The sequence below is a fragment of the Anomaloglossus baeobatrachus genome, chromosome 5 (genome assembly GCF_048569485.1).
Source record: "Anomaloglossus baeobatrachus isolate aAnoBae1 chromosome 5, aAnoBae1.hap1, whole genome shotgun sequence".
NCBI classification, from domain to species: domain Eukaryota; kingdom Metazoa; phylum Chordata; class Amphibia; order Anura; family Aromobatidae; genus Anomaloglossus; species Anomaloglossus baeobatrachus.
The window spans coordinates 528,164,516-528,189,428 of record NC_134357.1 but is presented as its reverse complement, the minus strand read 5'-3'; the positions used below and the strand labels follow the sequence as shown (position 1 = coordinate 528,189,428).

General features: G+C 42.0%; 1 protein-coding gene across 1 annotated transcript in view; it reads right to left on the bottom strand.

Annotated features, from left to right (window-relative positions):
- LOC142312163 (uncharacterized) overlaps positions 1-24,913 on the bottom strand; it is a 196,729-nt gene that overhangs the window by 152,365 nt on the left and 19,451 nt on the right. Inside the window, exons 4-10 of the mRNA XM_075351065.1 lie at positions 19,470-19,589; positions 19,161-19,340; positions 18,955-19,078; positions 18,783-18,871; positions 18,418-18,508; positions 16,386-16,450; positions 10,069-10,087 (exon numbers count right to left, since the gene is read on the bottom strand). Coding sequence (XP_075207180.1) covers positions 10,069-10,087; positions 16,386-16,450; positions 18,418-18,508; positions 18,783-18,871; positions 18,955-19,078; positions 19,161-19,340; positions 19,470-19,589 — 688 coding nt within the window. The remainder of the gene's footprint in view (positions 1-10,068; positions 10,088-16,385; positions 16,451-18,417; positions 18,509-18,782; positions 18,872-18,954; positions 19,079-19,160; positions 19,341-19,469; positions 19,590-24,913) is intronic.

The window sequence follows — 24,913 nt, the reverse complement described above, 5'->3', positions numbered from 1 at the left end:
GGGCAACGGGATGAGTTGGGGCGAAGCGCCAGGATTGGCACGTCTAATGGATACACCACTTCTGGGGCAGCTGCAGCCTGCTATTTTTAGGCTGGGGAGTGTCCAATAACAGTGGACCTCCCTAGTCTGAGAATATCAGACCCCAGCTCTCCGCTTTACCTTGGCTGGTGATCCAATTTGGGGGGTGGACCCCACGTTTTTTTGTTTTAAATTATTTATTTAATGTAAAATGACAGCGTGGGGTGCCCTCTGTTTTGGATTACCAGCCAAGGTGAAGCTACTAGCTGTGGTCTGCAGGCTGCAGCCGTCTGCTTTACCCTAGCTGGCTACAAAAGATGGGGGGACCTCACGTTTTTTTTTTTTTTAAATTATTTATTTATTTTTTGGCTAAATACAAGGCTGGGCACCCTTTAGTGCCACATGAAAGTCACTAAAGGGTGCCAGCTTAGAATATGCAGGGGGGTGGGACATTATATAGGTGTTTCTCATCTATCTATTCGTCTATCCATCTTTCCCTCTATCCATCTTTTCCTGTCTATTATCTATCTATTATCTATATTATTTATTGCAGTGCAGCATAAAAAAAACGCAGGGACCAACCTGCGGAAAAACCGCGGCAAAATCGCGGCTAAAACGCATGCATTTTTCCCGCGGTTTTGGTGCGTTTTTTACCGCATGTGCGGTAATCTTCAACTCACAGAAGTTTCTCAAGAAATTTTCTTGAGAAAAATCACTTTTCTAGTGCGCACATAGCCTTATAGGGGGTGTCTTGCTAATTTCCTATCATTTCTACCTGTTGAAAACCTGAAACGTGCGCATTGGGGTTGTGAGGCCACTTGCCATCCAGGATCACAGTCATTAGTGTATCAACTTTGAGGTAACATGAACTTTTCTTTACATATTTGTTAATCCTGCTACACTTGGCATTATTCCTGCCTGTGCCTGTCAGCTTACGTGACTTGCACTTTGGCTCTCTTTGGTGAGCTAGTGTTTATGACGTTATAATTGAAATTTTACTGCCATCTTGTGGTATTTTGGGGACATTACATGACACAATCAGGGAATATAATATTTGAACTTTTTTTGATACTCACTTTATAGACCTGTTTGTCCCATACAGAATGTTTTTCATGGTCGGGCATTATACTTTGCAGGGTTATATTATATACCATCTTTTTACATATCTACCTCATTGAACTGTAATTTTGCACTTTAAATCATCAATTATTATTTATTACACTTTTATATATATGATATTTATTGTTGGCATTTGGCAGCACTTTATATAGATGTTTCTGTGTATTTATTTACCATTTTTGATACCCTGTTGTGACTTTCGTCTCTTTTTCTTGTATTTGTAGTAATTTTTTAAAAAAATAATTTTTTAAAATTGTGTTAAATAAAGGTCTTGATTTTATATTGTTACGTCTTCTTGCTTTATTTATGGGAGTTCATCGTGACTTCTCTTTGGGTTTGATACATTACGTAATGTAGTCCTGTTGTCTGTTCCATTTGCACAACAGCAGGAGAAATTGATTTACAATCAGTGTCGCTTCATAGCTGGACAGGTTGATTTCACATAAGTGTGATTGATTTGGAGTTACATTTATGTTCTTTTTTTAAAAAAAAAAAAAAAAAAAGTGTATGTGTATTATATATAGTATGTATATTAAATAGTTAGATTTTCAAACCACACAGATATGAGTACATGCATGTTAGCAGTCTAAACTCCAATAGAAGAGCTTCCAATGCCCAAAGTAATGAAGGCCACTTTAAGTGCAGGGGAAGGCAGTGCTCTAGAGGCAGTATGGTTGTGATATGTAGTATCATTCAATATAACAACATAATGTACACAAAACTTACATTTTTTTGCTAAACATGCGCTACAAATTCATGCACAAGTATACATGTTATCTGATTTTGAATTTATATGTGTCAAATTCAGCAGGACATTGTATACAATGTTCTCACTCCACTAAATGTGATTGTCTTTATAGATAGTGTATGTAAACTTGTGGTTTCAACTGTGTGTACCAAGTAAACATAAGATTCAATTTCTAGATAAACTTCTTAAAAAAAAAAATAAGAAGAAGAAGAAGAAGGGTCCAAATAGATTTACTAATTTGTTTTGGCAACCTCAACATTATTCCCAACACTCAACAAGACACCACAGGTCCCTCTAGACCAGGGGTGAGGAGCCTTTTTTCTGCCGGGGGCCATTTAACATTTTTTACCAACCTTTGGGGGCTGCACAAAACTATCAGCTTGAAAATTACCCTGCTATATTTGGTCACACAACTCACTGTGGCAGCATACAACTCACTGGGGGTACATATATCACTGGGTTGCACCTACATAGCTGGGGCCACAAACATTGCTGGTGGTATATACATAGCTGGGGGCATAGACAGCCCTGGGGGATGCCGGAAGGGCACAGACAGCCCTGGGGGATGCCGGAAGGGCACAGACAGCCCTGGGGGATGCCGGAGGGGCACAGACAGTCCTGGGGGATGCCAGAGGGGCACAGACAGCCCTGGGGGATGCCAGAGGGGCACAGACAGCCCTGGGGGATGCCAGAGGGGCACAGACAGCCCTGGGGGATGCCAGAGGGGCACAGACAGCCCTGGGGGATGCCAGAGGGGCACAGACAGCCCTGGGGGATGCCAGAGGGGCACAGACAGCCCTGGGGGATGCCAGAGGGGCACAGACAGCCCTGGGGGATGCCAGAGGGGCACATACAGCCCTGGGGGATGCCAGAGGGGCACAGACAGCCCTGGGGGATGCCAGAGGGGCACATACAGCCCTGGGGGATGCCAGAGGGGCACAGACAACCCAGGGGGCAATGCCAGAGGGGCACAAACAGCCCAGGGTGATTCCAGAGGGGCATAGAGAGCCCTGGGGGCACAGAGAACGATGGAAAAGGCTGGAGGCACAGACAGACCTGAGGAACGCTGGTGGTACAAAGGGCTCTGGGGGAAGCTGGGGGCACAGAGATCACTGGGGCAGACTAGGGGGCACAGATCACGGGGGGAGGCTGGGGACACAGGCAGACCTGGGGGAGACTAGGGGACACAGGCAGACCTGGGGGAGACTAGGGGACACAGGCAGACCTGGGGGAGGCTGTGGACACAGGCAGACCTGGGGGAGGCTGGGGACACAGGCAGACCTGGTGGAGGCTGGGGACACAGGCAGACCTGGAGGAGGCTGGGGACACAGGCAGACTTGGGGGAGGCTGGGGCACAGGCAGACCTAGGGGAGGCTGGGAGCACAGGCAGAACTGAGGGAGGCTGGGAGCACAGGCAGAACTGAGGGAGGCTGGGAGCACAGGCAGAACTGGGGGAGGCTGGGAGCACAGGCAGAACTGGGGGAGGCTGGGAGCACAGGCAGAACTGGGGGAGGCTGGGAGCACAGGCAGAACTGGGGGAGGCTGGGAGCACAGGCAGAACTGGGGGAGGCTGGGAGCACAGAGAGCGCTGCCACCGGGCACAAAAAGCACTGCCACCAGGCCCAGAGAGCACTGCCGCCGGGCACACAGAGACCTGCCGCCGGGCACAGAGAGAGCTGCCCAGCACCGTAGGACCTGGGGGATGATGGTGCAGTCGCTCTTTTTGGACAGGAGGGCACCTCGCGCCTACAAAGTACGTCCTCACGTAGCCAGTGCCAGCATGGGGATGTAGTCCTTCAGGTATAGGAATAGCGTTTAGCATTGCAGGGTTTTAAAGCGTCAGAAGCCAGCAAGATGCGATTGCTGTCCCAGAACTGCGGTCCCCAGGAATCACCCAGAGGGCCGCAGAAAAAGTAATTGCGGGCAGCATATGGCCCATGGACCGGAGGTTCCCCACCCCTGCTCTAGACAAAACAACACAATAAATAATTGGCTAGGAAAAGAAAATTTTTGATATATTTCAATGCCTCAACTCCACCTTTAAAGAATATACTTTTTATTTAGACATTCATAATTCATTTTGAAGAATTGACCTTCTACTCACCAACATATCTGCCCTACCCTTAAAAAGGTCACAAAACTTGGTCAGACCATGCACCCCTAATTTTCTCACTAAAACAACAAAACAGGTTTTATACCAAATAAAATCTGGAGGTGTAATTATTTCTATCTAAAACACCCCAATTATAAAGATATAATTTTATATCTTATTTTGAAGAAAACTCAAACAAAGGAACCACGAAACCTATTATTTGGATTGCACAGAGTCGTCTTAAAGGGGTGGTTCACCAATATTTTTTATTGTCTAGTTCGATATTATATTGAGAAACAATGTTTCTCTCAAATACCTTGTGTTGGCAAGAGTAGCTGTGAGAGGCGCTAATGCAGACTGCTGTTCCCGCTCCAGTGACATCACCGTCAAGTGCTGCACACGTCACATCCTTACAGCCGGCTACATTCTTCCAGATTCTGAGCTGTGAGCGGTGTTTCATTGCTGTCACAGCCATCTGCATCTCCCTCCTACCTCCTCCCACAAGCAAGAGACGCGCTGTGCTGTGAGGGAAGAGGGAGGAGGAGCAGGGAGCAGATGGGCTCAGAATGGAGCCGGCTGCACGGATGTGACGTGTGCAGCACTTGACGGGTACGTCACTGGACGGGAACAGTGGTCTGCAATAGCGCCTCTCAAAGGAACTATTGCCAACACAAGGTATTTGAGAGAAACATTGTTTCTCAATATAATATCGAACTAGACAATAAAAAATATGGGTGAACCACCCCTTTAAGAGACACAGTTACTCAATTACAGATGAATATAATAAAATAATCCAGGCATCCAAAGCCAACTACTAAATGGTTATTCTACCCCTTGATAAATTCCTTGAGGGTTGTAGTTTCCAAAATAGGGTCACAAGTGGGGGTTGTTCAGGCATATTAGGGACCCTTGAAATATGACATGGTGGCCGCACTCGATTTCAGCCAAATTTGTTATCAAAATCAAAATGATGCTTGTTCCCTTCCAAGCCCTGCAGCTCAGAAGAAACTGGGTAAGAAATTGTGGGATCCATTTTGTCATGTGATCGCTTGTAAAAGTTAAAATATTGGGCCATTCAACTTTGCATTATTTCCTGTGTAGGACCTAAAGGATTAAAAATGTTCCTGTCAGCAGTTTAAGTATTTGAGGGGTGCGGTTAAAACAGTATCACCTATCGGACATTTCCAATTTATAGGCCCCTTCACCCTCTTGGTGACTATCTGTTTCTCATTTCCATTTTTATCTTCCCTTCTTCAAAGAGCCATAACTTTTTTTTATTTTTCAGTCAATATTGCCATATGAGGGCTAATTTGTTTTCGGGACGAGTTGTACTTTTGACTGACACTGTTCATTTTACCATATAGCGTACTGAAAAACGGGAAAAAAATCCAAATGTGGAGAAATAGTAAAAAAAAAATTAAATTCCACAATGATTTTTTTTATTCACCATGTTCACTATATGGTAAAACAGATGTGTCTTTATGATGCCTCACATTGGTACGAGTTCATAGATACCAAACATGTACAGTTGAAACCAGACTTTAAATACACTATCTAAAAAGGCACAGCTGCATGTTTTTCTCACTATCTGACATAAAATCAGAATAAACATTTCCCGTATTAGGTCAATTAGGAATCAAAATTATTTATATTTACCAAATGCCAGACTAATGAGAGAGAAAATATTTTAAGGCATTTGTATTACTCTCTGCAAAGTCAATGGTTTACATACACTAAGGGGCACTTTGCACGCTGCGACATCGCAGGCCGATGCTGCGATGCCGAGCGCGATAGTCCCCGCCCCCGTTGAAGCTGCGATATCCTTGTGATAACTGCCGTAGCGAACATTATCGCTACGGCAGCTTCACATGGACTCACCTGTCCTGCGACCGTCGCTCTGGCCGGCGACCCGCCTCCTTATTAAGGGGGCGGGTCGTATGGCGTCACTGCGACGTCACACGGCAGGCGGCCAATAGGAGCGGAGGGGCGGAGATGAGCGGGATGTAAACATCCCGCCCACCTCCTTCCTTCCGCATATCCTACGGAAGCCGCAGTGACGCCGGTAGGAGATGTTCCTCGCTCCTGCGGCTTCACACACAGCGATGTGTGCTGCCGCAGGAACGAGGAACAACATCGGACCGTCGCGTCAGCGTAATCATGGATTACGCCGACGTTGCACAGATGATACGATTACGATGCTTTTGCGCTCGTTAATCGTATCATCGAACCTTTACACACTACGATGTCGCATGCGATGCCGGAAGTACGGCATTTTCAATTTGACAACACCGACATCGCACCTGCGATGTCGTAGTGTGCAAAGCCCGCCTTAGAGTACTATGCCTTTAAACAATATGGGACAGCCCACATAATGATGTCAAGTCTTTGGAGGCTTCTGATAGGTTTATTTGCAACATATAAGTTAACTAGAGACATGCCAGTGGATGTATTTTAATGCATGACTGAAATACATTGCTTCTTTGCGTAGCATCATGGGAAAGTCAAAAGATATCAGTCAAGATCTCAGTAAGAGAATTGGGCACAAGTCTGGATCATGTTTGGGTGCAATTTCTAGATACCTGAAAGTACCTCATTCATCTGTACAAACAATTATACGCAAGTACAAACAAGATGGGAATGTCCAGTCATCATACTGCTCAGGAAGGAGGTGGGTTCCCGGATTACAGAGATATACCTTGCCGTTGGTTTCCGGGCTTACATGCATTGGCCAATACATAAACTAAATATCTCTCTTTTGCAGTAATGCAGTGCCATATTTTCCCTTGTACATTTGTGGCTTTTTCAGTGTGCGACTGTATGCATTTATAGTTGCTATGTTTTTTCAGTTAGCACCTGTTCACATTTGTTGGATGTGCGGGTCAGTTTTTGGATATTTCTAGTGAGTCTTTTTCTGACTGAGCACTCCGCCCTAAAACCTGGCTCGGTTCATAACCATTGTAGCAGGAGCCTAGCTGCCCATACATGGTGGTTTGTAGTCCAAATAGTGGCATTTTGCCCAGATACGGATGTTTTTAACCTAGATAGTGGCATTTAAGTTAGGTTCCCGGATTACAGAGATATACCTTGCCGTTGGTTCCGAGCTTACATGCATTGGCCAATACATAAACTAAATATCTCTCTTTTGCAGCAATGCAGTGCCATATTTTCCCTTGTACATTTTTGGTTCTTTGTACCAGAGATGAACGTGCTTCGGTCAGACATGTGCATATCAACCCAAGAACAAAAGCAAAAGGCCTTGTGAAGATGCTGGCGAAAGCTGGTAAGATTGTGTTATCTGCAGTAAAACTAGTACTGTATTATCATGGGTTGAAGGCCACACTGCCAGGAAGAAGCCATTTCTCCAAAATAAACATAAAAAAGCCAGATTAATGTTTTCAAATGCACACAGGAACAAAGACCTTAATTTTTGGAGACCTGTCCTGTAATCTGACAAACCTAAAAATTGAATTGTTTGGCGACAATGATCATTGTTACGTTTGGAGGAAAAATGCCAACTGTGAAACTCAAGGGTCGCAGCATCATGTTGTGGGGTTGTTTTGCTGCAGGAGGGATTGGTGCACTTCACAATATAGATGTCATCATGAGTAAAGAACATTATGTGGAAATACTGAAGCAACATCTCAAGACATCTTCCAAATGGACAATGACCCATTGCATACTACCAAACTGGTTACAAAGTGGCTTAAGGATAACAAAATCAATGCTTTGGAGTGGCCATCATAAAGCCCTGATAGCAAAATTTGTCAAAGCTGAAAAGGCCGGTGCAAGCATGGTGACCTACAAACATGGCTCAGTTACACTAGTTCTGTCAGGAGTAATGGGCTCAAATTCCTATCAACCATTGTGAGAAGCTGTGGAAGTATATGTTTGACCCAAGTCATACAATTTAAGGGCAATGGTACCAATTACTAATGAAATACAGTCAGGGCCAGAAATATTTGGACAGTGACACAAGTTTTGTTATTTTAGCTGTTTACAAAAACATGTTCAGAAATACAATTATATATATAATATGGGCTGAAAGTGCACACTCCCAGCTGCAATATGAGAGTTTTCACATCCAAATCGGAGAAAGGGTTTAGGAATCATAGCTCTGTAATGCATAGCCTCCTCTTTTTCAAGGGACCAAAAGTAATTGGACAAGGGACTCTAAGGGCTGCAATTAACTCTGAAGGCGTCTCCCTCGTTAACCTGTAATCAATGAAGTAGTTAAAAGGTCTGGGGTTGATTACAGGTGTGTGGTTTTGCATTTGGAAGCTGTTGCTGTGACCAGACAACATGCAGTCTAAGGAACTCTCAATTGAGGTGAAGCAGAACATCCTGAGGCTGAAAAAAAAGAAAAAATCCATCAGAGAGATAGCAGACATGCTTGGAGTAGCAAAATCAACAGTCGGGTACATTCTGAGAAAAAAGGAATTGACTGGTGAGCTTGAGAACTCAAAAAGGCCTGGGCGTCCACGGATGACAACAGTGGTGGATGATCGCCGCATACTTTCTTTGGTGAAGAAGAACCCGTTCACAACATCAACTGAAGTCCAGAACACTCTCAGTGAAGTAGCTGTATCTGTCTCTAAGTCAACAGTAAAGAGAAGACTCCATGAAAGTAAATACAAAGGGTTCACATCTAGATGCAAACCATTAATCAAATCCAAAAATAGACAGGCCAGAGTTAAATTTGCTGAAAAACACCTCATGAAGCCAGCTCAGTTCTGGAAAAGTATTCTATGGACAGATGAGACAAAGATCAACCTGTACCAGAATGATGGGAAGAAAAAAGTTTGGAGAAGAAAGGGAATGGCATATGATCCAAGGCACACCACATCCTCTGTAAAACATGGTGGAGGCAACGTGATGGCATGGGCATGCATGGCTTTCAATGGCACTGGGTCACTTGTGTTTATTGATGACATAACAGCAGACAAGAGTAGCCGGATGAATTCTGAAGTGTACCGGGATATACTTTGAGCCCAGATTCAGCCAAATGCCGCAAAGTTGATCGGACGGCGCTTCATAGTACAGATGGACAATGACCCCAAGAATACAGCCAAAGCTACCCAGGAGTTCATGAGTGCAAAAAAGTGGAACATTCTGCAATGGCCAAGTCAATCACCAGATCTTAACCCAATTGAGCATGCATTTCACTTGCTCAAATCCAGACTTAAGACGGAAAGACCCACAAACAAGCAAGACCTGAAGGCTGCGGCTGTAAAGGCCTGGCAAAGCATTAAGAAGGAGGAAACCCAGCGTTTGGTGATGTCCATGGGTTCCAGACTTAAGGCAGTGATTGCCTCCAAAGGATTCGCAACAAAATATTGAAAATAAAAATATTTTGTTTGGGTTTGGTTTATTTGTCCAATTACTTTTGACCTCCTAAAATGTGGAGTGTTTGTAAAGAAATGTGTACAATTCCTACAATTTGTATCAGATATTTTTGTTCAAACCTTCAAATTAAACGTTACAATCTGCACTTGAATTCTGTTGTAGAGGTTTCATTTCAAATCCAATGTGGTGGCATGCAGAGCCCAACTCTCGAAAATTGTGTCACTGTCCAAATATTTCTGGACCTAACTGTATATGTAAACTTTTAAGTGATATATCCATAATGAGAGATTCCAGCGCTATGTACCCTAAACTTCTGGAATAGTAACCAGGTGTAAGTAATGAAATTGAAAAGGGGGAAAATCCAGCAATAGCCAAGTAAAAATTAAAACATGACTTTTAATGAAAAAATGAATAAAAACAATAGAACAAATTCATATTACAACATAAGCAGACCAGATGTGTGTCCACGCAGTTTTGGCAAATTTCTTGCCCTTAATCACTACAAAACAAAAAACACGTAGTATATATAGCACAACATATACAGTAAATGAAGGATAGATCAAGGAAACCTACTAAACTCGCCTAATTAAACACCACACATAACTGAAAAACATTTCAGACAATTAATGAGCAAAAAGAAAAACCATATCACAACAGTATGTACCGTAATCATTGGATAATATGTAATCAATATGGATGACAAAAAAATCCAAATCATACAAAATTGTATATACAAAAAAGAAAAGACACGAGTATAAACTTTTTCGCTATGCAACTAATACCGTGCAATAATTCACATTATGTAGATCTTTGTTATACATGTTTTTTGTGTTCATATGGCATTTATTGTCTATTAATACTTTTTCCCATTTTTGTATTTGATTACATACTTTTTCTTTGTTTCAGATTATTTTGAATCGTCATATTCAATTTTCTATTACATTCAATTGAGTCGACCATCAGGGTTTTCGGTAGGGGGGTACTCTGGCGCCGGGACTACGGATACTTTACTCTCGATGGGGTTATCACAGGTGGTCAGTCCCGGCTTCGTGCCCTGGGTGCTCACTCTGCGGCTGTGGAATGGGGTACAGGGATGATTTTGGGGATATACGTGACGCCACCTGGGGTGTCTGGTAAGCGGGATATACCAGCGCTGCCCGCGGCCGACCTCTGAGGAGATGGTGACGGCAGCTTAAGATCTCTCAGCTCCCCACAGGTGGAGCTATTTTACCTCAGGGTGGAGGGTCGCTGACCAGGAGGGAAGCGACCGAGCGGTGATGGCTGCCTTCTTCTCTGATGTCGCAGGGTTCTGTCGAACGGCGGAGAGACGACACATAGAATTCAAATCAGTTCAAACAAGTCCTTTTTACTAGTATCTGGTTTGTTTGCACAGTTCACAGCATTAATAGTTCGGTTACCAGAAGGCCAATGGTCACAAGTTTCGGAGGAGATTTAATGACAGAGTCTCTCTCTGAGGTAACCTTTCCTTGTCTCTTTCTCGGTCCCTGCTCTGAGGGCTCTATGACTCCCTCTTTAACCCACTCGTTAGTCTCATCACTGGTTTTCCCAGGGGTCTGATGCTGTACAATCAATTTATCTATCCCGCAACAGCGTCGTGAACTCGGCTTGGGGTTAGTAGTCAGACTCTTGATGGGTGCCGAGACTCCTCTTATTTAGGATCCCAGGTTAACGGTCAATGGTTTGGGGATAAACCTGACAAAGCTCTTCGGTTCCGTTATATCGGTGTAGACCTGAACTCTTCAGCCGGCTCACGCCAGACCTAAAGCGTCCCCTTTCCGTCTGGGTTACCCCTTTTCCTGTGTCTTTCTTTTCTTTTGGGGTACCCTCGCTCAGGACGTCGGGTCTATGTTATTTCTAGCCCTTCTTTTAGTCATCAATTTACTCTCGTCTCTTCTTGTCACTCTTTACTGACTGACTGTTAACTGACTGTCACTCAGTCGTCCTGTCAATCACGTCGCGTCTCACGCTCAGCTAGGCCCCACCCTCCTATGGACCTACTATATAAATAGTCCCAGGAATATGAAGGTAGGGGCTGCTGAGTCAATGTTACTCAATCTAATATAAGACTCTGCATTTCCTTTCTCTTTCACCTGTGACCAAAGGGCACTGCACCTTGATGTTAAGGTGCTGTATTCCCATGTAGCGCCTAACCACAGGGGCGTCACACATGTCCTGGATAAATTCGTGGCTGTTATCTATATGTTTATACACCTTTGTAGACAAGTTTATACTCATGTTTTTTCTTTTTTATACATATAATTTTGAATGATCTGGATTTTTTTTGTCATTATTCATATTGTGTAAATTATTTCATGCTGTTGTCACATGTTTTTCTTTGTGTTCATTAATTGTCTTTTATGTCTTAGACATTTTTTTCACTTATGTGGCATGTTAATTAATTGAGTTTGTTTTGTGGGTTTCCTTGCTTCACACTTCATTTATATGTTGAGCTGTATACATTACCAGTTTGTGTTTTTTATTTTTTCATGAGTAAGGGCAATAAATTTGCATGAAACGCGTAGACGTACATCTGGTCTTATTATGTTGTTATATTGATTTTTTTTCCATTGTTTTTATCAGTTTTTCATTAAAAGTTATGTTTTAATTTTTAACTGGCGGTTGCTAGGTTTTCCCCTTTTTCCATTTCACGATACTCATAATGACTAGTGATGAGCGAGAGTGCTTGGCACAGCTCTTTACTCAATCGAGTATCTGAGTTTGAAAATGCTTGAGTTTCCCATTGACTTACATTATACTTGGCACTCGATTTGCGTTGGCTATTTAGCAGTGGTGAGCATCTTCGCCTGTCACTAATTATGACCTTCTGGGATATTGAAGGCCATTTTCCACTCATCCCCCCCCTGTTAATGTGACCCAGATTATAGGCTCCCCTGAAATCCAACTTCGTGAACAAACATGCCCCACTAAGATGCTTAAAGAGATCAGGAATGAGTGGAAGAGGGTATTGGTTATATACTGTTATCAGATTATCTCTCAATAATGGATACAAGGTCACAAACCCCCATCCTTTTTGATCTTGATAAAAGAACCCCACTCCCACAGCAGAGTTGAAGAAGCAAATAAACCCAGTGGCCAAGTTCTCCTTAATATAATCTCTCATGGCTTGTCTCTCGGGTTCTGACAAATTAAACATTTTGACTTTAGGTGATTTTACCTCTTTAATAAGTTGCATGGAGGAATCATAGGTTCTATGTGGTGGTAGCTCTTGTGTGGCCTCCTAATAAAACTCCTGTGGAAACAGCAAAATACCAAGGGACCCGCAAGGTCGATCCCAGTACCTGGAGCTGCATGAGCATACAGTGAGATCTACACCTGGAGGACCATTTGGTAAAATCCCCTTCTTCCCAGTCAATAATCGGATTGTGAGCATGAAGCCACGGGAGGCCCAAAATCACTGCAGCGGGGAGGTCCTGTAAGAAAAAGAAGGATACTTCTTCCCAGTGAAGACAACCAGTGGGGAGGGACACTGGCTCCAACACTCTGGTAAAAGGGAAGAAAGCTTTATGGAAGCATCTAAGGAGATTAGAGGAACGCCCAGCTCCTTGGCTACAGCGCCATCTGAAAAACTAATCTCAGCCCACAATCCATAAAAGCAAAACCCTCAAAATGTTTATAAAAAAAAAAAAGATGGAAGCATCTAAGGAGATTAGAGGAACGCCCAGCTCCTTGGCTACAGCGCCATCTGAAAAACTTATCTCAGCCCACAATCCATAAAAGCAAAACCCTCAATATGTTTATAAAAAAAAACAAAACGCAATTGGCAAAATAAACTTTCATTTTTAGTGGTACCTGAGTGCCTAGCCGGACAGCCTGTCCCGACTAGGTGCGGTCATTTTCCCGCCGACTCCAGGCGTGGACACTCATGGGTCAAGTGACTTGGAAAGCCGCAGAGGAGGCATTGCCACTGACGCCATCTTTGTTGTATCAACTTGAGAGGTGCCCACTTCACTGATCTGCTTGGGCTCATCAAAGACCTCAGGGAATGCAGAAGGAGAGGGTAGGTCTCGTCCACAGGATAATTTCTCCCTAAACCATTCTAATCTTCTCCTGTGCAGATGGACCGCTACTGTCGTGGAGGCATTAAGAGACCCAGGAGGGAGAGTGATGGACCAGCAAATCCTTAACCTGATAATTCAAACCAGTATAGAAAGTCTCAGAATTTTGGAGAAATAATCTTCTGCGGTGAGATGCCCAATATAAAGCGTGAGATTGGACTCCACTAAAGCTTCACTTTCTGGTCCATCATACATTTGTCCTATGGCCTCAAAACGTTCATCAACTGATGGACAATTGAACGAGTCTGATGGTAATAAAAACATCCATAACCGAGGATCCACCCTCAAAAAGAGAGGAATAATAAGGCCAACTCTAATTTTTTCGACCCCAGAGGAAACCAGACTGGGTTGGAAAAAGATTTTGTAACGCTTTTTAAAATTAGATTACTTCCCGTCCCCCCAAAAATAATTAGGAATGGGAACATTAGGTTCTCTAGGGGTGCCCCATATGTTAGAAATGGGATCAGGAATCTGCAGTACTACAGGCATCCCATGAGCAAGGGTCTTGACTATGCTGACCCACTGTATTAGCCAGATCCTGAAACATTCCTAGAAGACCCTGCATTTAGTCAGTAAGTTGCATAAACAGGTCCATACTTATATTTAAAGGGAATCTGTTAGCAGGTTTTTGTTACCTAATCTGAGAGTAGCATGATGTAGACAAATACTTTATGAATCTAAAGATATATCACTTAGATTACTTGGTGCAGCTGTTTTGACACAATCCAAGATTTTAAATTTTGCATGTAGAAGTACAGGGAGAGCTGTCCCCACAGACACCAGGCTTTCAGTGTACATTTCCATAGACAGAAGCTGTTAATCACAGAAGGGGGCAGAGCTGGACTACAGCTCACACTCTCCTCAGACCCACTAATGATAAAGCTAAGAGGCTTAAAGTAACATTGCAGTTAAACAAAAACAGACTTTGTGATAAGAGATGCAGGGCTGAATTCTCAGTTTTAACTCTTAGAGCAAGCTGTGTTCAGATTACATAGCAGAAACCTGATGACAGAGTCCCTATAAGGGCTGTTTATTATGTTATGTGCAGGAGATCAATCCTGTTATGACTCGCATCGGAACAGCAACAGCACAATCACAGACGTACTTGGTGCAAGACACTGCTAGGCAAGTCCTTAAGGGACGTGAGATTCTTCACCCGCTTCACTTTGCCAGAGCCCTTCCCAGACTGCTGTTGCAGGATGGCTGGCGTCTGGTGACGCAGACGATGTCAGAGTCAGTTAGCAGGAGTAAAAATGAATTAGCGGCATAGTAATAAATAAGAATAATAAAGAGAAAATGGGAACTATAGCCGGGGATGAAGAACCAGAAAAAACAGTTACCAAATGCTGAGAAGCAACCAGAAGCTTACCAGAATGCACGGAAACTGAATAAACAACTTTAGACTGAGTTAGGAGCCAGCCCAATGCTAATGAATAAGCTCAGGTGATGCATCCCTCCCAGTCATACCCGGGGAGCCACCTGTGCAGCCGGGTGCACACATTCCCACCAATGCCATACACCGGGAGACACGGTATCCCATGTCTAACAGGCCATGAAACACGTGGGAGGTGTGGCGTCCCGACATCTTAGATCACTTCTGCACATGATACACTACCGTGTATAGCCGCGCATCCTGACTGCGCTAAATCCACTCCCCCAGATCAGACAGACTGGCAGGAAATTCTGGAAACCGAAGGACGATTGCGACCATGGCAGGTATGCCTAACAGTTTATTGATTATTTTGTACAGCATGACTAACTTATTTGAGAATATAAATTGTTTTGCTAAAATTCCAATATAAGTGAAAAGGAGCATCGCAATACTATATGTCCGTAAAGTGTATATGAAACAAATAAAATAGTTAATGAATGATATTACTTTTTATTTGATTTTCTGATAACATATCTATTAGTAACTTCATATATTTTTATTCTAATACATGTTTTAAATTGCTTTCTTTTTCTCATTTACTTATTCACTTTGTGTCGATTTTGTGTTTCCTTGTGACACTTATCAATAAAATATTTGGCTTCTCCCCATTTTTAGTTGTTTTGCTGGTCAACCAAATAATTTTCAAATAAAATAATTCACACCATCTAGGTATTATATTGGTTTCTTCCCTGTGTGAGTTGTCTCATGTTGAAAAAGATCTGAATAGTGGGGGAAACATTTCCCACATTCTGAACACAGATATGTCTTTTCCCCTATATGTATTCTCTGATGTACATCAAGATATCCTTTATTTGTGAAACGTTTCCCACACTCTGAACATGAATATGGCTTCTCCCCTGTGTGACTTCTCTGATGTACAACTAAAAATGTTTTCTGATTAAAAAGTTTCCCACATTCTGAACAGGAATATGGTTTATTCCCAGTGTGAATCCTCTGATGTATAACAAGACTTGATTTCTGTGTAAAACATTTTCCACATTCTGAACATGAAAAAGGTTTCTCCCCTGTGTGGCTTCTCTGATGTTTAACAAGAGTAGCTTTGTCTGCAAAACGTTTCCCACAGTCTGAACATGAAAATGGCTTTTCCCCTGTGTGACGTCTCTGATGTATAACAAGAGCTGATTTCTGTGTAAAACATTTCCCACATTCTGAACATGAATGTGGCTTCTCTCCGGTGTGAACTCGCTCATGTTTAACAAGCTCTGATTTCTTGTTAAAATATTTCCCACACTCTGAACAACAAAATCTTTTCTCTTTTGTGGAAATGTTTTGATGTGTAACAAAAGACATATTGAGGGAAACACTTTTATCATATTCTGAACTTGAACATGGCTTGTTTGCTGTAAGAGCACTTTGATATTTTGCACTCTTTTTGTGATGCTTATCTTTTTCATTAGTCTGTGATGCATCAGATGATAGGAGCTGTTTAACAGGATGATATGATAGATCTTTGCTGTGATGGCATGATTGTGTATCTGGAATTATAGTATTCACTTGAGTTATATTTTGTGTGACACCAAGATCATCTGATTTAAAAATTGAAGATGTCAGATGTCCCTCTGTTATACTGGTACAGTCATCTGCCAAAATGAAATAGAATTATTATTTTGTAATAAAGTAAAATCCAATCTTTATATTTAAAATCAAAAATTATAAAATGATCTAACTAAATTCAACAAGACATAAACAGTGGACAATCTAACATTAGACCTCAGAGTATGAACAACTAGGACATGATATTCAGTTCTTTTTGATCATTCTCCCTCCAAAACAGTAGAGTAAAAAGCTGTATTACAAATGTTTTGCAGCCCAAATTGACAAAAAATATCTTCTACAAAAACCACAAATAACAAAGCTCCACTCAGCTTCATCGCTGGTGAATTGAAAATTAGAGGGTTCCACATTAATAGTAGCTCAAAGGCTTTTAAACCCCTTACTGCTATCTGCCGTACACTTATAAGTTGATAGTGAGTGTATGAAGCGAAGCAAAGCTATACACAGTAATATATCTCCTAAAGTTATCGCATGTCAACTTGACAGTGTTCATCGTTAGAGATTTAGTAACTAATGGTGAAACGTCTCTGGGTAGTTAGGATATGTGGCTTGATAGACCTTCAAAGTCAAACCAATCGTAGGGCTCAATATTTTCTGTTGGGTGAGGTTTTTTTTTAACATATTGGGCAGCACGATGGCTCACTAGTTAGCACTGTAAACAGTGGCTCAGTGGTTAGCAGAATCCTGGAATCAAATCTCACCAAGGACACCACCTGCAATATGTTTTCATGTTCTCCTTGTGTTTGTGTGGTTTCCTCTGCGTTCACTGGTTTCCTCCCATACTCCAAAGACATACTTATAGAGAAATTAAATATTGTGAACCCCAATGAGGACATTGATGAAGAGATCTGTAAAGTGCTGCGGAATATGATAGCGCTATGTAAGTAAAATAAATATGTAACTTTTTATCATGGTCCAGAGCTGAGGTGTACTAACTGTAGGTCTATTGGTAAAGGCAATGGTGACGTATTTTATTATTTTTTTTCTTTAAAGTCCACTAGGGAGTTTCAGACTTGCAGAGGAAAGGTGGTCCAATTAATAACAATAATAATTTTTGTTTCTATAGAGGCAACACATTCCGTAATAAAAACGTAAATGGTAAAAAGTGCTTGTATGGTCTGGTCCGGCCATCAATATAATAAATATGCAATTAGAATAATGTTGCATGAACCTGTCATCAGCCAGTATGCGCACAAGTACAGATACAGAGTGCTATTAAGTGTATGGAGGGTGTAAACAGATTTGGAAGAATCTTTTGTAAGGGCATTGTTAGATAAGTGTATGGAGCAAAATCACATGAAAAAGTATAGTACATAGTTAAATGATGGAAAAAAATGTTTAAAAACATAAATAAAAGTCTAGATATATTTTTATATTGTACCGTCTATTTTACAGATTTTTTTTGTCATTGCTAAATCAAAACCTCTTCAGCTCTTTTTAGTCTACACAAGACACTACTTTATTTATGCAGTTTACTTTTGGAGTTTGACCAGTTTTATTTTAGATTTTGCTGCGACTTAGGAGACAGAGGTGACTTTTCTTGTTTTTGTTGGAGAGATCAGTCTGTTCAGGTTTTCTATAGAAGGGAGAAGGCAGATTTAACCAAAAAGATGCCAGGATTCTAGAAAGGCAATAGCATCATTATCCTTCGCTTTCTCTTTGTGGACCATCATACGGATCATATTTTTCTTCAAGTTATTTTGTAAGTTATTACCACTTTCTACATATGCTGTTATTTGGCTTTAGAGATCTGGACAAGTAAGGATCAACATCTTCTAACTCCAGGGGTTAGCGTGGATTCTATTAAGAGCTGTAAATTCTGGACGAAAAATTACTTCCAATGCCCGAAGTACCGAGAATCATACAGTAATCCAGCGGAAAAAACGGTGACCACTTGATTGTGACATGGCCGGACTAGACCACTGATAAATCAGTGACAGGAGGTGACTTGGAAGAACCTGAGACCTCTCTATATTTAGTAGTCACTACTCACCTGGGTAGCCATATGTAGGAATCTCCTCTTTACACCACTCAACACCCCTCACATATGTCTCAGTAATATTAATATGGGTCAGATCTTCACCCTGAAACACAATGTAAAAGTCTCAGACAGATGGAAAAGTCACATCTATGATCAGCTCTAATCCTGCCATCTCCACCATTCTCATTACACAAGTATAAAACATATACTGCTCAAAATTATAAAGGGAACACTTAAACACCAAAATGGTATTTTAGTGTTCCCTTTATTTTTTTGAGCAGTATATAATACTGGTGGATAAAACAAGACTGATCACAAGATCTTCACAGATGTCTACACATTATAGGGAGATTTCATGACACCTTCTCTCCATCTACCTGATAATCATTGGAGTCTTCTTGTTTACAGTCCTGTGGAAGAAGAGGACGGGGACATCTCTCTGGTGTTGTCCTCTCACTGGATAGAACTGGAAGAAACACATACAGGGACGGAATTCATTCTTTACATACAGATAATTATAGGCAGTGTGTATTCAGTCCTGTCTATTACCTGGTGATGTGAGGGGCTGTGGAACCCCCATCATGACGTCCTTGTACAGATCTTTGTGTCCTTCTAAATACTCCCACTCCTCCATGGAGAAATAGACGGTGACGTCCTGACACCTTATAGGAACCTGACATATACAATGATACCGTCACCCTCCGATCCCTTCATAGCATTACTGTATAATGTCCCAGCATTCCCAGCAGTGTCACCTCTCCAGTCAGCAGCTCAATCATCTTGTAGATGAGTTCCAGGATCTTCTGGTCATTGATGTCCTCATGTATTAGAGGGTGAGGTGGAGGCCCCATGATCGGGCTCAGGGGTCTTCCCCATCTCTCACACACAGGGGCTTGACAGCGCTCAATGGAGGTCTTCTTCACCACTGTGTAATCCTGGTTATGGAGAGACACAGTAATAAATCTCACTACAGACATTTCCAGAGTCCTCACCTCTCCAGTTCTGTCCATCTGTTATTCCCATAGATAAGAATGATGTAATGTGACGTCATTAGAATCTCTCACCTCTCCAGTAAGCCGGAAGAGGATCTCTAGGGTGAGGTGTAATATCCTCTCCACCATCTTGTCCCTATCCATATACTTTGTTGATGGATCTCCACTGAGAGGATCCAATATTGTAGGGACCTGAATGGGAAAAAGATGATGTAATGTAAAATGATAAAATTATCTCATGTAACAATAGAATTATTGGAGACACTAATGGGAAATATGTTGATGTTGTATTGGTGGCTTAAGTCTGGGGAACTGATAGAGAGCGCAGAGTACATCACTTGTCTGTTCTCGTCAGTTCCCTGCACCGGTGTAACCGTCACACCTTTGGTTGTGTAATAAAGAGACATGAAGGGCTTGGAATTGCTTCTGTAGTGCTGAATTGGCAACTAGTGATCGTCTATCAATGGTTGGAGAATCCACATAATCCATTCTGATCTGCCCTTCAAAATAATTGAAAATCAAAGAAGGAAAGATTCAGACAGAGAGAGTAAATGCCAAAGAAAGAAAAAATAATCCCCCCAAAATTTCTTCAACTACATAAACAGTAAAAAAAAAACAAAACACAAAAATGATAGTGTTGCTCACAAATAATCTGGCTAAAATGGTGGAAGAGAATGAGAGAAAAAAAAACCAATCTGCTAAATGCCTTTTTCAGAAAAATATTTACTGAAAATCCCATGACAGACGATGTGATCAGAGATACTAGAGATTCTCAATTAAATATAATTTACTTCAGGAAGAATGGCACAGCCTGAAAATGACTAAAGTAGACAAATATATAGGCCCAGATGGCGTACACCACCCAGTACTTCAGGAATTAAGTACCGTGATAAACCATTATTTCTACTATTCACGGAGTTCAGTAGAAAAAAAAAATGACCTTTAAATAAATAGTTTTCCTTTATACAGTCTTGAACATCACAATTACATAGCTCCTCCTTGCTGTTTACACTCCAAAAATAAAAATAATGACAGCTTTCATTCTCTTCATATAAATTCTTCTTGATCTCAAGAAATGGCACAGAATTCCATCCATTTTCATAATTCTAGGCTTAGCTTGAAAAAGAAGGTGGTTCCTCGAAACGTTGCTCAGCTGTGGGTGACGGATCCAGCATCTCTGCCTGTTCCCAATGCTTGGAATTATTCACTGTGGTGTTTATCCTGCATGTACAGTAAGTTTATCTCTAAATTATGAAAATGGATATAATTCTGCACCATTTGAGATAAAGAAAGAATTTATATGACAAGAACTTAAGCTGCCATTATCTTTACTTGTGTAATATTTAATGATGCCATAATACAGGGTCTGTACCACAGGACTGGCCTATAGCAAAAATGGTGCAGATACTTAAAGAAGGGTCAAAATCTGAGCCTGGAAATTATAGGCTGGTGAGTTTGACCTCTACTTTGGGTGAAATTCTAGAAGTTTTCTAAGAGATATGTCCTGGAGTATCTGAATGAAGGATAACCTCATGAACCAGTATCAACATGGGTTTATGAGGGATTGGTCCTGTCAAACTATTTCTGATCAGCTTCTAAGAGGAGGTAAGTTCCAGACTGGACCAGGGTAACACCATTGATGAGAATATTTGTGATGGGATGTTGCTCCAGGGAACTAGTCTATTACTTGTATGTGGAATCAAAAAGGAATTTTTTCCCCTAAGGGCTCGATCAGACAACTGTATATATCGGACAAAAGCTATCCGATTTTTTTTATCAAACAGCTCATTGACCCATCTTATGCAATGAAGATGAATGTTTTTTGTTTTTTTGTTCTCATACCCATTTAACATGAGAAAAAAATAAGCAGCATCCTGTGTGATATGACTCTGAAATCAGATTAGAATCACCAATTCAACTCTGTGGGTGTGAGGGGAAAAAAAAAAAAAAAAGAAACGGTTGCCACTGTATAGCAGCCACTACAGATACATTGCAATTCTGTACCATAACGGTCCTGTCAATGATTAATAAATGCTGCTGTACAAAAACGGACTGCAAACGAATGGCAAGTGAGAAAAAAATCATCCCAATTTTGTGCATGAAAATTGGACCAATATTTTATACTGTCATGTAAACCCTACTAATATGGGGCAATTAGTAACTGCCTTGTGGACGTTTTGCCTTCATCTGGATTATAGTTGCATAGGTTGAAAAAGAAGACCTAGGTCCATCAAGTTCAACCGTTCTTCATTATTATACTTTATTATTATTTCATTATTATACATTCTGTCACTAAATTTTCTATAACCCACAATGCCTTTTTTGCTGAGGAAAACATGTAATTCTTTTTTGAAAGATGTTATACTGTCTGCCATTATTACCTTTAGTGGTAGGGTATTCCACAACCCGACTGCCACCTGTAATGAGTGCCCCCGGGTCCTTAGTATTGTCTTTGGAAGAAATACGTCATGTGCCAGTTCTTTATATTGACCATACGTATTTATACATATAAATGAGATCTCCTCGGGGGCGGAGCCTGGACTGGGATGTGAGCACACACAGGGAGACACTCTCCTGCTGACTCACAGTGATACTGCTGGAGCCGCCGCACGTCTGACGATTATAGTGACACCGGAGGGCAGGGGAAGGTACTGGCATCCAGCAGGAGAAGTCTCAGCTCCTGAACCGGCAGCATGTCCAGGTGGCGACAGAGGGAATTTGGAGCAGGCAGAGGGCCTGGATTACAAAATGGCACCGAGGTCAAAGAGGAGGAGGAGAAAGCAAACACAGCCTGCCAGCATCGCATGGCAGCAGCTGCAAAGCTGGCACAGTTTGTAAGACAATCAGAGGAATCTCTGGAGGGGCCCGGTAAGATGGTAGAGGAGAAAGGGGAGGAGGAGGAGGAAGATCTGGAGGAGGCTGAAGGAATAGAGGGAAAACCAGGAGAAGATAAACAGGGAGGATTCAGGAGAGCAGCAGGCAGCAGCGGAAATACAGGAGAACCCCACTATTAAGGATGTGTTTCAGGTGGTCTCCTTTTGCAAACAGGCCCTAACAACATTAACCCAGCAGGTGCTGGGAATACAGGGAGATATAGCTACTCTCAAAAATGATCAAAAGAAAACGGATATGAGAACCAGTGCTGTGGAGGAAAGAGTGGGGACAGCTGAGGATCATATAGTTACACTGCAAAAAGCAGAGAAAAAGTTCCAGCAGCAAATATCTGAGTTGTCCGCAAAAACGGATGACTTGGAGAACCGTTCCAGGAGGAACAATATAAGACTGGTGGGCATCCCAGAAAAAGTAGAGGGAAGAAATCCTACTAAATTCATAGAAACGTGACTTAAAGAAAAGATTGGCGCTGATAATTTGACCAAGTTATATGCAATTGAGAGGGCGCACAGCGTCCCAATGTAACTGCAACCACCTGGCAAGGGGCCCCGTATGATGCTGGTGAAACTGCTTAACTACAGGGACCGGGATATTATTCTTCGCAAGGTGTGGGATCTGGAGAACCTGACAATTGATAGACACCCAGTGGATATATACCCTGACTACCCAGTACCGGTACAGAAGCAAAGAATGCAATTTACAGGGGTAAAGACTAAAGAGACGACTCCGTGAGCTTGAGGTTAAATATTCCATGATGTTCCCAGCAAAACTTCGAGTAGCAGCACTGGAGAAGGTGCACTTTTTTCTTGATCCAGAGGAGGCCATGAAATGGATAGACACCAATGCAAGAAAGCTAACAACAGGAGAAGGCTAGAAGCTGGCTATGAGTGACACTGCAATTTCGTGATTTTCCTGGACTACAGGACTGGCTACTCACAAACATTTGCATATGCTAGAGGAGAAGGAGACTTCATAAGCCCATTTTTATGGCAGTGACGGTACACTTTTAGAATTCCCCCCTTTTTTTTTTTTGTCTTCTGGCCGTGCGGCGGCGATTGATAAATGTTTAAGTTTTCAAAAATTCATATGTTAGTAGTTTACATTATATGATATATGCAAATGAAAACGAATATGGTGAAGGCGAGAGGTGGGTTCTGCTCATTGGGATGAGACAGGTTTGGTATGAGAGAAAAGGAGGAAGGAGGTTGACCGGTCTGGGGGAGACAGACCTCATTCCCTATAAGGGAGTTAAAGATGTAAATCGGAGGTAGAGGAGTTTTGTTGGGGTGGTTCTAAGGGGCGAGTTATTGACGGGAAAGACTCAGCGTACAAAAGGGACAGGATGTTTGTTTAAAGATAACCGGTAATTTTCAACATGGGAGAGGAGATTAAAATATTATGTTGGAATGTAAGGGGACTGTCAGATAGAGGTAGAAGAGACGCAATGATAAAATATATGCTAAACCAGAGGCCATCAATAATGTGTTTATTGGAGACGCATTTGACGAGCGAAACGACAAATGCACTGAACAAGCGATGGATGCAAAAGGCGTATCACTCTACTTTTTCTACTTATGCTAGAGGGGTCTTTGTGTTAGTCCATAGATCCGCCCTATATGAAGAAGTGGAGACATGGATAGACATAGAGGGACAATATGTAATGGTGATCTGTAAGTTGTATGGACAATTATTATGCATTACTGCTATATATGTTCCACCGCCTTACACTAGTGTCAAAATTAGAGCGGTGAGAGAGCGTTCGGCTAAATGGGGGAATTTGCGTTTCTTGTTGGTCGGTGACTTTAATAATGTCATAAATGCATATTGGGACAGGAGCAGAAACTCACGGGAGGCGAGGAGGGACGGAGCGACAGCATTTGGTATCTTTATTCAAGAATTGGGGTTGGTAGACGTTTGGAGGATAAGGAATTTAGGGGTGACCTGTTTTTCCTGTCACTCAGTGACCCATGGTACGCTTTCCCGTATAGACCTGGCCTTGGGAAATGAAATGATGGATTCTGGAATTTCAAATGTTGAATATTTGGCTAGAGTAATATCGGATCATAGTCCAATACTGGTATCTATTAAAAAAGGGGAGTAGGGGAGAGGCTAACAAGAGAATGGAAGCTACATCCGGTTTTGGTAAAACGTATTGACATGGACGGTATAGCCAGTGAGATTCTGGAATATTTTGCCCTTAATAGAGGTAGTGCGGATGCATTGGTAGTTTGGGACGCCATGAAGAGAGGCCTGAGAGGCCTTTTATTTAGAGACGTTTGCCGGTGTAAGTCTCGTAGTAGACAGGGGGAAATTGATTGCTTAGAGGTCTTGAAGAGAGCAGAAGCAGAGATGGTAACACAGCCCACACCAGAGAATAGGCAGAAGCTAAAAAAAAGCTCAGGAAGAATTTAATAAGGTGCTATTTGAGAAAGTAGCTAGAAAGCAGGCTTTTCAAAAAGAGAACTTTTATGCAGAGGGAGAAAAGGTGGGACATCTGTGGTCGGTGGTGACGGCAGCCCAGAGACAATCATCCTTTGTGCATTGCATTCGCACCACAGCGGGAGATTTGGTTACAGAGGGGGTAGATATTCTGGACATGTTCGCAGCCTTTTATGAGGAATTAT